The 13,114-nt window shown below is 51.2% G+C and overlaps 6 protein-coding genes across 6 annotated transcripts; 2 read left to right on the top strand and 4 right to left on the bottom strand.

Annotated features, from left to right (window-relative positions):
- Nucleotides 1-469: 469 nt before the first annotated feature.
- Nucleotides 470-1,349, bottom strand: N7532_000671 (uncharacterized protein; the record flags this gene model as incomplete). The annotated part of the gene is made up of 2 exons (XM_056613175.1): nt 470-1,119; nt 1,184-1,349. The coding sequence occupies 2 exons, from the start codon at nt 1,347-1,349 to the stop codon at nt 470-472; spliced, it is 816 nt and encodes a 271-aa protein (XP_056480399.1).
- A 442-nt stretch (nt 1,350-1,791) lies between these two features.
- N7532_000670 (uncharacterized protein) lies at nt 1,792-3,223 on the bottom strand (the record flags this gene model as incomplete). The annotated part of the gene is made up of 2 exons (XM_056613174.1): nt 1,792-3,014; nt 3,064-3,223. 2 exons carry the CDS (start codon nt 3,221-3,223, stop codon nt 1,792-1,794), a joined length of 1,383 nt encoding a protein of 460 aa, XP_056480398.1.
- Nucleotides 3,224-4,148: 925 nt separating this feature from the next.
- On the top strand, nt 4,149-8,762 carry N7532_000669 (uncharacterized protein; the record flags this gene model as incomplete). The annotated part of the gene is made up of 4 exons (XM_056613173.1): nt 4,149-6,636; nt 6,700-7,020; nt 7,078-7,709; nt 7,767-8,762. The coding sequence occupies 4 exons, from the start codon at nt 4,149-4,151 to the stop codon at nt 8,760-8,762; spliced, it is 4,437 nt and encodes a 1,478-aa protein (XP_056480397.1).
- Nucleotides 8,763-8,986: 224 nt separating this feature from the next.
- Nucleotides 8,987-10,875, bottom strand: N7532_000668 (uncharacterized protein; the record flags this gene model as incomplete). The annotated part of the gene is made up of 2 exons (XM_056613172.1): nt 8,987-10,588; nt 10,645-10,875. The coding sequence occupies 2 exons, from the start codon at nt 10,873-10,875 to the stop codon at nt 8,987-8,989; spliced, it is 1,833 nt and encodes a 610-aa protein (XP_056480396.1).
- Nucleotides 10,876-11,112: 237 nt separating this feature from the next.
- N7532_000667 (HD domain-containing protein) lies at nt 11,113-11,808 on the top strand (the record flags this gene model as incomplete). The annotated part of the gene is made up of 2 exons (XM_056613171.1): nt 11,113-11,153; nt 11,205-11,808. The coding sequence occupies 2 exons, from the start codon at nt 11,113-11,115 to the stop codon at nt 11,806-11,808; spliced, it is 645 nt and encodes a 214-aa protein (XP_056480395.1).
- Nucleotides 11,809-12,077: 269 nt separating this feature from the next.
- N7532_000666 (HIT family protein) lies at nt 12,078-12,744 on the bottom strand (the record flags this gene model as incomplete). The annotated part of the gene is made up of 2 exons (XM_056613170.1): nt 12,078-12,578; nt 12,658-12,744. 2 exons carry the CDS (start codon nt 12,742-12,744, stop codon nt 12,078-12,080), a joined length of 588 nt encoding a protein of 195 aa, XP_056480394.1.
- Between the last annotated feature and the right edge of the window lie 370 nt (nt 12,745-13,114).

Below are 13,114 nucleotides of genomic sequence, written 5' to 3'. Positions count from 1 at the left end.
TGCCCCGTAATTGATCCTTCTGGAAATTATGAATCTATTGGCTGATAGTCATTTCGACTTCAACCTTGTTGGGGTAGTGCGTATCCTTGTATACTTTGGAAATGTATACGCCTCAGGTACCCATGGTAGGTGGATTGGCTCCACCCGCTTCCTACACATAAAATTTGCGGATCACCCGATTGAACTTTATTTGTTTGCATTTGTAGCCTACTTTGATACCTACATTGCATTTTGATGGAGCCACGGAGTAAAGAATAGGAGCAGGGGGAGGACAAGAAATTGAATACAAGAAATTAAGTTCCTTACCTGCGAAATCTGCGATGATGAATTCTCGAAGCGTGCAAGAAAGCGGGAGGAGCTTGAGAAGCAGACCTGTAGAGCCGCAGCGATTGGCGAGTCCCCTGTGCAAGCCGGAGTTAGAAAAAAAGCAATCTGTCGGATCGCAAGAGGTGGCCCTGAGAGACGAGAGTCAACCCGCTTGGAAATTCGCCAGGGGAAATTGGAAATCATTATTCGCCCGCCGTCTGCTGCAAAATCCGAACTTGGGATACCAAGTCAGAGTGAGAAACAGGACAAGACTCATCAGAAAGATATCCAGAATGTGCACATTCGAATTGCTGAACGCGGCTTCCAGCACTCGAGCGATAGTCCGCACCATGATGATGAAGCTGCACAGATGAACACCCCACATCTGAGCCCGTGTATGTGGGAACGTGTTGTTCAAACTGTAGAAGGAGGACACGCGGGAGTGGAAGATGACGGATGCAATGATGAAAAAGCCATCGCAGACAATCTGGAGACCGAGGCCTGTCAGAATAATGATTCTTGCGGTGTCAAATGCAGCAGGTGTAACCGCATTGGCGAGTTTACCAACACCGACAGCTTGGATGATGAAGTAGAGAATATCGCAACCGCCGGTGACCACAATAACAAAGTCGGGTGGGACGCAGGCGTATCCGTGGAGCGCGGTCTTGCGGAGGTAGCGAACGAAGAAGAGGTGATTGCCTGCCGCGAATAGGACAGGTGCGAGGAAAGGGAAGACTTGTCCGAGCTTCGTTGCCATATCGCCTTTAATGTAGTCATCAGAGCAGCTTTGGGCAATAAGTCCTACCGTATCAACTAGTTGATAGACCAGAGTTAGCAAGGTGATTCGAACTGACCTGACGGAAGAGTGTAGACGGACAAAGTCCTCCAAGCAACATGCAGATGCCGAAAGCCGTGCGAGTCATGACGGTCGCCACAATGTGCGAAATGGTGAGGAGGGCGAAGATGAGCGTCAGGATGACTGCCACCGTCAGTTTCGAGACGGGTTCATCCTCGGCGCGACGGTCGAAATGAAGGCTGGCCATGGTGGGCGAAATTGACGCGCTCGACGAGATCAGTGAAAGTAAAGGAAAGGGGAAGTGGAAGGAGAAGTGAAGTGGAAAGAAGAAAGGAGAAGGGTAGGGGAAGAAGAATGCGAAGCGCTGGAGTGAGAGGATGGAGAAGAGAGGTTGCTTCCTTTTGTTGTTGACCTGAAATACCTTGTGGAGCGCGGCTGCCTACCTACCGCTCCGTTGTAAACGGACTTCGGGAATCGGCCAGACCTCGCCTCGGATCTTCTAGGGGAACTACGCACCTTCCTCGACATCTCTGAAATGTTTACTGAACGTTCAGGTCACATGTGGTGCTTACGCTATTTTGAATACATTATACTCTACCTCCGGGGAGCTGACAGCATGGAGCATATACTAGGTCCGCATACCCAGGCATTTCACTTTGAAGAACGGTCCTTTCTCCCCTCTTTTTGGCTTACCCTCTCGATAATAACGGCAAGAGCCTTGTTGGATTCCACCTCCACAATATGACCCAGCCTCCAAGAAGCGAGGAAAGACCCGTGAAGAGAATCAAGGCTCCGTACGGAGTCCCATAAGCAAAGCGTTGGCTCGCCAATATACCCTCAGAATTCAGCAATTCCACGCCGGCAATACCCCCGCTCGCATATCCGATTCCCCGGACACCATTGAGAAGACCGTAGAGCATTCCTGGGTCTACTGCCTCGTTCCTCTCAGCAGATTCACGCTCCATCTGTTTCAGCATCCCGCCCCAGGTAGCGCTATACCCACCAGAGAAGAAGCCAAAGGTCATGGAGAAAACTATCAAGAGGCCGATGGCACCTTGGGTGGTCAAGCCCCAGAATAGAAATGTCGCAAGGGCGCAACAGATTGGTGGGATCGCAGACACAGTCTGAACTGAAAGAGTCACTCGCTTATTGTCACTCAGCCATCCAAAGAAAGAGGAGGCAATGATACCGGGCGCGTTGAAGAGAGCCAACATCAGCGTGCCTGAGGTCTGAGACAGCAAGGCGATGTCTCGGGCGTAAGTACTCAAATACGTCTGTGGAATACCATACCCAGAGCTCTGGAAAATAATAGCGACGCTGTAGAAATATATTGACCGGTGTCGCAGAAAATTCCAGGGAATTCTACGCGCTCGAGTTTGGTGGATCGAAACCTTTGAGGGATGAGTCGGGATCAACAACATGGCCAAGATACTCAAACCCCCCACTATTGCAGCCCAAGCTTTCAGCGTCGTCCTATACCCATACCTGTCAATCAGAGCACGGAGCATGAACGGACAGCTCGTTCCAACAATGTTCTTGCAAGAAAGCACGATCCCATATGCCAAAGCGCGGTTGCTGCTGGAATACCACTCGCCTAGAGAGAGCGTATTTGGGCTATATATGAGGGCAGTGCCCAAAGCAGAGGTGATTCCCTGCGTCACGAGCAGGTGCCAGACCGTGGTGCTGTACGCGGAGAGAAAGAAACTGGTGCATGCGATGACTGTACCGCATAGTGTGGCAAGCTGGCGCCGATGAGCCCACCGTCGGGTGAAAATTGCAAAGAGGAAGGGCATCGAGAGGTACATCACCCCGTTGGCGGTCGTGCCGATAACCCCGGTGATGCTGCGGTCTCCTTCAAATGTCCAGTTGTCGAAGTAGTACTCCTGGAACACACCGTAGCTCATCGCAAAGCCTGCAGGAGTGTGAGTAGCGCGAGACTTCCGGACTGAGACTAAACACACCCCATATTGGAAGCTGGATCAGTCCAGAGCCGATGAGCACGCCGAGTTTCGTCTTTGGTTCGGCTTGCTCAGTATTGGTCCGTTGCTCGAGGTCGAAGGTGTTCTGGTCTCTTGTAGCTTCGTGCGGCTCGGGCAAAGCAGGCTCTGCAGTTCCGGCCATCTTAGACAGACCTAGAAATTCGTAGAGGAGGAAATGTTTGGAGGCTTGTGGATTGATTAACCTTGAAGAACGGCGGGTGGCTACCCGGCAAAGTATGAGATCAGCACGTCCCCCGTCGGTGTGAACCCCGCAAGATCATCGCTTGGGTGCAAACCCGAGATCTCATTTTCACACTAAATTTACTCGATGGTAAATGATGCTCTGAATAATGAGAAGCTAGGTTTGTTCAACACCGAGTCATATTGATCATGACCCCCCCTAAGTGACCGGCAGCGGTGTTTGCGTACTATAAGGTAGCCGCACTGGATATAAATACCCCGTGGGGTTGCTCCTCTCGTTCGCCTTCGAGCACTTAACAGGCTAAAATAGAAACAAATGAAATCTGAAATTGGATTGATTTTTGGGAATATATCCAACAACTTGAAGTCACCTACCACAGCACTAGGCAACTGCACGTTTTCATTCCCTGAAGCTCAAGGAAATCGACCGGCGTATCACCCATCCAGGTCACACCAGGGGCCAGAAACTTCAGATTTAGCCACGGATGGCATCTACCATTCTTGATTCCTCCGAGATCCGAGAATGTCCTCGAGGTGGTGACTGACCTCATCTCCGCCGGCTCTGGAAAGTACCTCGTAAGTCCCGAACGAAGGTGGTGGTGCCTTGGGGAGCAATTGTCAAGTATTTCGCGAGCACCTTGGTCGCGCCTTCCCTTTCTGCTCTCCTTCCCATACCCTTCCCCAACAAGACGTCGTAGTCCCTCTTCGACTGACTGTCAAATCCGAACCCGCTGCTCGCACAAATTTTACCTTTACCACCTCTCTCTTCCATTCACTTCCGTTCTTTCGCATCCCCTTTCACTCGTTCTATCTCTCTCTTGCACCATCGCAACCTTCAACTGTCCACCAGGTACGTCTTTTACACAATGAGTCACCAATTTTTCAATTCTGGAACCCCCGAGGATGGTTCGAACGCGACATCCCTCGAAATTCTCCCCAACCCACTCACGGCCGATGAAAGTTCAGATTTGAATCCCGCTTCCGATTCCTTCGACACCGAGAGATGCCTAAAGGCTCTATTGCAACTCACCAATGATGATGACGATGATGAGAAGTTCCTGCGGCGAACTTGTGGAATCTCTTTCCAAGGTCTGAATGTATCTGGTTCCAGTGCCGCCGTTAATACCCAAGCCACGGTTGGCAGCCTGGTCTTCAACCTCGTCGATCTGGTGAAGTCCTTGATCAACAAAAGAGACAACCATATTCAGATTTTGCACAACCTCGAGGGCTTGGTCCGTCCGGGCGAGCTTCTGGTCGTTCTTGGCCCTCCTGGTTCTGGATGCAGTACTTTTTTGAGGACGATCGGTGGGGAAACACATGGCCTGACCCTCGATTCAAGCTCTGTTTTCAACTACCATGGCATCAGCTTCAGAGACATGCATTCTCGTTTCAGAGGCGAGGTTCTTTACACCGCTGAGCAAGATGTCCACTTCCCTCAATTGACCGTCGGGGTCACCCTTGAATTCGCAGCTCTTGCGAGAACTCCACGAAACATCCCCGGTAATGTCGACCGTCGAGTCTGGGCAAGGTACCTTCGTGATGCTCTCATGAAAATTTTCGGCATTACTCACACAATCAACACAAAGGTCGGAAATGAGTTCGTGCGAGGAGTAAGCGGGGGTGAGAGAAAGCGAGTGAGCATCGTGGAGGCCGCTCTAGGGGGCTCCCCGTTCCAGTGCTGGGACAACAGCACCCGTGGACTGGATAGTGCCAACGCTATCGAGTTTTGCAAGACTCTCAAAATCGGCGCAAGGCTGGTCGGGATGACTGAAGCGGTCGCAATCTACCAAGCCCCTCAAATGGCCTATGACCAATTCGACAAAGTTCTGCTCTTGTACCAGGGTCGACAGATCTTCTTTGGCCCTACGGACAAAGCCTATGAATATTTCTTCCAACTAGGATTCGAATGCCCTGAGCGTCAGACAACACCGGATTTTTTGACTTCCATGACCAGCCACGCTGAGCGCCGCGTCCGTCAAGGATTTGAAAACCGAGTGCCCCGAACCCCTGAACAATTTGCCCAAGCTTGGACGTCTAGTTTGGAGCGGCAGCAACTTCTCGAAGAGATTGATGCTTACAACACCGACCATCCGCTCGGAGGGTCCGATTTTGATCTCTTCCAAAAGTCCAGAAGTCTCCAACAAGCAAAGTCTCAGCCAAAGGCTTCACCATACACTTTATCCTACCTTCAGGAGATCCAGCTTTGCCTGTGGAGAAGCTTTGAACGCGTCCGAGCGGATCCAGAACTTCTAATCACCCAGGTGGTCGGCCAGACTGTCATGATCTTGATCACAAGCAGTTTGTACTATCAAATGAAGCCAAATACGGGATCTTTCGGCATTCGCGGCTCACTCCTATTCTTTGCTACCCTCATCAATGCGTTCAGCAGTCAGCTGGAGATGCTGACCCTTTACGCTCAGCGACCAATTGTAGAGAAGCATGATCGTTATGCTTTCTACCACCCTTCAGCTGAAGCATTTGCGTCAATGATTATGGATATGCCTTACAAACTGTTGTGTGCAGTTTTGTTGAACATCGTTCTCTATTTCATGACGGGTCTCAGAGTGACCGCCGGTGCATTTTTCTTTTTCTTGCTGGTAAGCTTCTTGTTGACGATGGTCATGTCAAACTTTTTTCGAACCGTTGCTTCACTCTCTCGCACAATTCATCAGGCAATCTCCCCGACCGCGATACTTTTGCTTGCATTGATTATCTATTCTGGGTATCCGATGCCTACACCATTTATGCATGGATGGGCCCGCTGGATCAACTGGGTAAATCCTATTGCATATGCATTCGAGGCCATAATGATCAATGAATTCCATGATCGCAAATATGCCTGCTCGGATTTTATCCCGTCGGGAAAAGAATACAGTGATGATCCCGCAAGTCGAGTTTGCTCAGCGGTTGGTTCTGTTGTCGGACAAGAGTGGGTGAGTGGAGACCACTACCTAGAGTCCTTGTACCAGTACAAAGGCTCTCATCGGTGGCGCAATATCGGGATCCTGCTAGTCTTCTTGGCGCTTTTCACTACTACTTACCTTGTTGCTACGGATTACGTCTCTGCCAAAAAGTCTAAAGGCGCAGTCTTGGTCTTTCCACGACGGAAGGTTCCAAAGTACCTCAAGACAGCCGCTGAAGACATCGAAAGCGGAACCAAAAGGGCTGGCACCAGAGATTCCCCTGTCCCCGAGAAAACCCAAGACGAAGCTCTGAAGGATGTCGACCTCGGAATTTTGAAACAAACAGGGGCGTTTCAATGGCGAAATGTCTGCTACGAGGTCGAAATCAAAGGAAAGCCTCGGGTCATTCTTGACAATGTCAACGGCTGGGTACGACCCGGAACATTGACAGGTGAGTGAGCCGAACCCGACAAATATTTTAATAAGGCACAATGTGAACTGACTCTTAATTTAGCACTCATGGGCGTTTCTGGAGCTGGAAAGACCACCCTTCTCGACACGCTAGCTAGTCGTGTGACAATGGGTGTCGTTTCTGGTGAGATGCTGGTCAACGGCAGACAGAGAGATAACTCTTTTCAGAGAAAGACAGGTTATGCCCAGCAGCAGGATTTGCATCTGGAGACATCCACAGTGCGTGAAGCTCTGAAACTGAGTGCTCTTCTGAGACAGCCTCACCATATCCCGACCTCTGAAAAGCTCGACTATGTCGATCAAGTTCTTCGCCTGTTGGAAATGCAGGATATTGCGGATGCTGTGGTGGGAGTTCCCGGTGAAGGTATGTGCAATCAATGACTGGAGCTATTCGTTTGGATGCTAACTGTTTTTGTCACAGGATTGAATGTCGAACAAAGGAAGAGACTGACAATTGGCGTTGAGCTGGTTGCTAAGCCCGAGCTACTGCTTTTTCTGGATGAGCCGACTTCGGGTCTTGATTCGCAAACGTCATGGTCTATTCTCATGCTACTTCGGAAATTGAGGGACCATGGCCAAGCCATCCTCTGCACCGTTCACCAGCCCTCCGCTATTCTCTTCCAGCAGTTCGACCAACTGCTGTTGCTTGCCGAGGGTGGTCGAACCGTCTACTTTGGACCAATTGGAGAATCTGCTTCGACGATGCTAGCATACTTTGAAGGTAAGGGTGGTTTCAAATGCCCCGACGATGCCAACCCGGCCGAGTACATGCTAGAAGTAATCGGTGCTGCACCAGGCTCCCACACAGATATCGACTGGCCTGAAGTCTGGAAACAATCACCTGAGCATGCTGTTGTCATTGATCAGCTCGATGAATGGAAACTCGATGCAGCCAACGAAGCGCCTCCTTCGGCAGAGCATGGTCGGTCCGACTATGCTGAGTTTGCCGTGCCGTTCTACTCGCAATTTTATCAGACCCTGATCAGGATATTCCAGCAGTATTGGAGAACCCCAAGCTACATTTATTCTAAGATTGGTCTCATTGGAGGAGTGGTATGTGACTTCTCAACCCTCAGATATTCTGAATATTGACTGACAATTTCTATATAGGGCATATTCATCGGTTTCTCTTTCTTCAACCAGACAAATTCTCAGCGTGGCCTTCAAAATGAAATGTTCAGCCTGTTCATGATCACGTCTTGCTTTGGGTTGCTGGCTCAGCAAGTGATGCCCCAGTTTGTCCTGCAACGTGCGCTTTATGAAGCCCGTGAACGGCCATCCAAAGCCTACTCCTGGGTTGCTTTCATGCTGTCGAATATTCTGGTTGAGATCCCGTGGGCTTTGTTGTGCGCGGTAATCCTTTTCTTCACATGGTATTACCCCGTTGGTCTCTACAAGAATGCAGAACCGACCGGAACCGTTCACCTACGTGGTGCTCAGGGCTTCTTGCTGATCATGGAGTTTTTGATCTTCTCGAGCACCTTCGCACACCTGGCTATCGCAGCCATTGCGAACGCGGAAACAGCAGGCAATGTCGCCTTCCTATCCTTCAACATGAACCTGCTGTTCTGTGGTGTCCTCGTAGGTCCGAAGAGTTTCCCTCACTTCTGGATCTGGATGTACCGCGTGTCGCCTTTCAACTACTTGATCGCGGCACTCTTTGATACTTCCGTTGCGGACACGAAGATCATTTGTGCCGACGTCGAGTATCTTCACTTCAACCCAGCTGCGAACATGACCTGCGGTGAATACATGGCCAGCTATATCCGAATTGCGGGAGGGTATGTTCAAAACCCGATTGCAACCAGTGATTGTGCTTTCTGCTCAATGGCAGATACAAATGTGTTCCTGGAGTCTGTATCTGTCGAGCCACACAAGACCCGGAGAAACTTCGGGCTACTTTGGGCGTATATCGTGTTCAACCTCTGCGGCGCCACCTTGCTCTACTGGCTGTTCCGTGTCCGGAGCAAGGTGAAGAAGAGCAAAGAGGTTGTTCACAAGCTGGACACGGAGGAGGAAGGCCCAGAGGACCAGGAAGGATCGGTGCGTTCTCGGCTGCCCAAGTCCCGGAGAACGCGGAATTTGTCAAAGTTCGTTGAGTTGTAGGCCATTGCTACGACTCTATTTATATTTAAGTTGTATTTTTAGGGGGAAGACAAGATTTAGCCATAATAATGAATATCAGTATTATTTTCGCTGTAACTCAGATCCACTCACTGATTTCGAAATTCGAAAATTTCATATCGAACCCCGTAGGAAAAGAATTATAATAATTATGCGTATGTACTTCTTTGTGCAGATACCCATCTATCAGCAGTAAAATCTAATTCTCAAAATCGTCTCACCCTAGACGCACCCGAAGGCGAATCGATACCTTCCAGCTCCGTCTCATCGACTTCCAGATTGAATTCCTCGTCGTCACCAAACGACGGACTCACATGTACAGCAGGCGAAGAGATGGGACTTTGAGCAATACGAGGCCGTGATTTAAAGACACTCGCGTAGTCCGCATCTTCTTCAAAAAGCTGATCATGTGGTGTAGATGCACGGGAGTGGTTGCTCCCTGGTTGGGATACCTTGCGAGGTGTCTCGAATTGATTGACGGGAAATGAAGGACGTGAACCGCGGCGGCGAGGCCGGGGGTTTTCGTGAGATGGGAGAGGTGGGATGAGCGACATTGACTTGCGGGTGCGTTCGGCGAGGGTGTAGTTTTGCGATGGTTGTTGTTTCAGGGGCTCGTGGTTAGATTCGTGATCTAGGTCGAGGTCTTCGGTGGAATTCTGGTCTGGAGAAAGGCGGACTATAGGCGGCGAGGAGGGATGATTCTCCTCGTGGAAACTTGTTTGGATCTCTGGGGGATCAAGATTCGTCGAGCGTGGCTGAGTGACATCTGCGTTTTCCAGGGTGGACGGGGGATTGCTGCGATGGCCTATCTCCTCCGGCAAGGCTGTTGACGGGCTCGTTGTCCTCGACTCTCTTGGCTGAGCCGAGCGGATACCAGATTTACCATTGATGCGTGATATGGCCTCGTTAACAGAAGACAGAAACGATTGATCTGCCTCCTTTAGTGATCGTCCACGATCGCCAGGCTGTCGCACGATTTTGGATATACTGGCCACTGTCATAGCCTGGTGATCCCGGAACTGCAGACGAGGTTCTGCGGACATGATGCCAGATCCAGCGGCGTCAACACCACGCTGGTTCCGAAGCGAATCATTGTATTCGTGCCACTTGCGCAGTCGACTCCGCAACCGCAGAATTCGAGCTTCTAGGTCAATCACCAAGTCAGATTCCACGCCTCCGCTGAGACCATTCACGCTGGACTTTTTCGCGCGCACCCAGGCTTGCGAGAAAGGCAGCTCCAGGAATGCATCGGTACTGCTGTGCGATCCACCATCGAGCAAAGCTGCAGCCCACTCCTCACTGCCCAACCAATTTTCTTTAACTTCTCGTGTCAGACCGGCTGAGTCAACCTGTGAATTGTTCGAGTCCTTTCCGGGCTCAATGGTCGCGCGCTCCGTAAGTTCGACCATTTTATCATCCAGCAACTGCGAGAACTGTTCATAAGTCTCGTGCACCTTTGCCTGACGCGCTCTTGCTGCCCCGAGAGAAACCTGATGAGCAAGAATAAGAGGAAGAAGATTCTGGTAGTCCGTCGGCGTAATTGCAGTTGCGGTGGCCAGATTCATAGCCGGATTCCATAGCATATCCGACGCAGACACCGCCACAAGTTTACGGAGGACGGTGGTGGAGAAGACGGCAAGCAGCTCGTCGAATTTCTCGCCTTTGCAGTCATCCAGCATTGTCTTTCGCAGAATCGTCTCGCGGCCGAGGTCGCCATTTTTCTTCAGTTCGCCGAGGGAGCGGAATAGGGCTGCGCGAAGGTTGACGGATTGTAGGGGTTCTAGCGGTGGGAAGAACGGGCGGAGTTTCTATGCCAATGTCAGCGAGTGTCCCATTTTCGCGCTTTCCGGGGTATTTGTCGCACATTTTGGGTGTATTCTGGATCCCAGAGCATGAAAAGATGGTAGAGAGCCCACTCTATCACGCGAATCCGTTGCCGTTGGTTCTGAGACGAGGGGGACAGCGCGCAGAGGGTGATGTCGGGCCAATCCTCGCGCTGGTCCAAATGTAGCAGCTTGAGATTACGGATAAAAACCACAAGATTTGTAGGGGCCGCCCAGTCCAGGGGCTTTGGCCGCGCTGGCCTCGACGCCATCGTCAGAGCGAATGGAGGGTGTAGCTTTAGTAAGGCGGGCAGGTGCATTGTATGTCAACACAGCGATAACAGGGGTTTGCACTGTTTGCTCCGCCTATCAGTCCCACCTTCAACTGAGGCTGTCCGGCCGAACCAACCTTTATTTCTCTCTGTCCTTTCTTTATTTCCCTGGGCGTTTTGACGCGTTCTGCCTTGCCCGGATCGATCTCTCCTCTCACTCTTTGAATTTCAGCAATCATGGGCTCCGACGGTGCCTCTTGGTCTCCTCAGACCGGTCAGTCTACTCAGCGCCCAACCAACAGACTCTTCTCCTAACTAACACCCAACAGTTCTTTCGACTCTGCCTCACCCCCAGAAGAGAACACTACCTCCCCCATCCCTTTCTTCCACCTCCTCGAGCGCCTCAAGACCACCAAGCGCGAGGGTTGGCGCCGTTTCGGTATCAATGGCGAGTCCATCTCCGACCACATGTATCGCATGTCGATCATGACGATGTTCGCCCCGCCTGAGCTGGCGGCCAAGCTGAACCTCCCACACTGCACCAAAATGGCCCTTGTTCACGACATGGCCGAGTCGCTCGTTGGCGACATCACCCCAGTCGACTTGCACATCACCAAGGCCGAGAAGGCTCGTCGCGAGGCTGATGTCATGGAGTACATTACGACCTCCCTCCTGGGTAAGGTTCCCGGAGGTGCCCTGTCGGCCCAGGAGATCAAGCGCGTGTTCGAGGAGTACGAGGAGAACGTGACACTCGAGGCGAACTTTGTACACGACATCGACAAGATGGAACTTCTGCTGCAGATGGTCGAGTACGAACGCTCCCACCCTGAGGTTGACCTGTCAGAGTTCGAGGGCGTCGTAAAGCGCGTCCAGCTGCCAGAGATCAAGGTCTGGGCCGAGCAGGTGGTTAAGGAGCGTCCGCAGCGCAAGTAGATGCTGCACAGCGTTTACCGGGATAAGCAATCTTCGGCTGGGATAATGGCGTTTAATCTTTAGAGCTGGTTTTTGGTGCTCTTGGATACCCTAGAAAGGCACGAGACAAGTTGAAATGTGCTTACGAAAGATGCATGACGATGAATGACTGCAAGGGGATTCTTAGGATTGATGGTTTCTTACAATTGGGCAAATACGCTTTATTTGCAATCTTTTGTATTCAATCGTACACTCTCTTATAATAATGTATATCACACCATCGATCCACTTCAATCGAGTGACTCCTTCTCCATTTCTTGCGCCAGCATCTCCGCCTCGGCCTTCATCTCGTCCGGCCCACGCGGCTTGCGCGCTTCGTCATCGACGGCTGGGAAATTTGTCCTTCTCTTCGTGCGTTCGGAGCTAGTATCTGCCTCCCGGAACGCTTTGCCGATCTCTCCTTCCTCCCCGTCCAACATATCGTAGATGGCATCTGTGCCTCCGCGGTAGTCCAGATCTGCCGGCTTGCGCGGGATAATGTGCGCATGGACATGCGGCACACTCTGCCCGGCATAAATGCCGTCCTGTATAGCGATATTGAGACTGGAGGCGCCATATACCCTTTCCACAATTCGCCCCACGCGACGGACGGTCAGGAACAAATCACTTGTCTCGTCGGCGGTGAGGTCTGCAACTCGGGGAACAACGCGGCGGGGCGAGACAAGGACATGGCCGGGGAGAATAGGTTTCAGGTTGACGAGGGCGAAGGATAATGGGGTTTGGTAGAAGACCTGGGGATTGATTAGTTGCGAAGGAGTGGTGGGTGGGATGTTGCCTGTATAGGGCACGGATAAGGCAAGGGCGCGATACCTGCGGTGTGACCAAGAATGCGCCAAAATAAATTGGCGCGGTGGCACCTTTCAGCGCCGACATGGTCTCTGGAGAGTTGGAGGACATGGGGAGTCAATAGAGCGAACGGATTGAGGTTCAGCTTGGCTTGGAGATGCGCTGCCGATAAGACGCTTATCGGTGTCTACCAAAGCCCAGAATTGATACCAAGCCGTTAAAACATTGCTTTGAATTGCACCTCAGAAGGGCTTCAATTGCTACCCGAAGTTGACTATCTCACAGATATGGTGCCCAAACTTTATTTTTGGTCCAAAATGACCGCTTGATACCCCGGAGCACGACTATGTATTCCGCCTAAAGCTGGGCATCCTCGACAGCTTCTGACACTTGAAGTCCCGCATTATGTATATGGCATGTTTGATCAAGATGATCCCCTCCCCCTTTGCGTAAAATTTAGCAAATTCAACCAAGAAAAGGC

The sequence above is a fragment of the Penicillium argentinense genome, assembly GCF_028826775.1.
Source record: "Penicillium argentinense strain IBT 30761 chromosome Unknown utg000001l_segment0_segment0, whole genome shotgun sequence".
Lineage (NCBI taxonomy): Eukaryota > Fungi > Ascomycota > Eurotiomycetes > Eurotiales > Aspergillaceae > Penicillium > Penicillium argentinense.
Note: the sequence above shows the minus strand (reverse complement) of the source record. Positions and strands in the feature narration are given on the sequence as shown.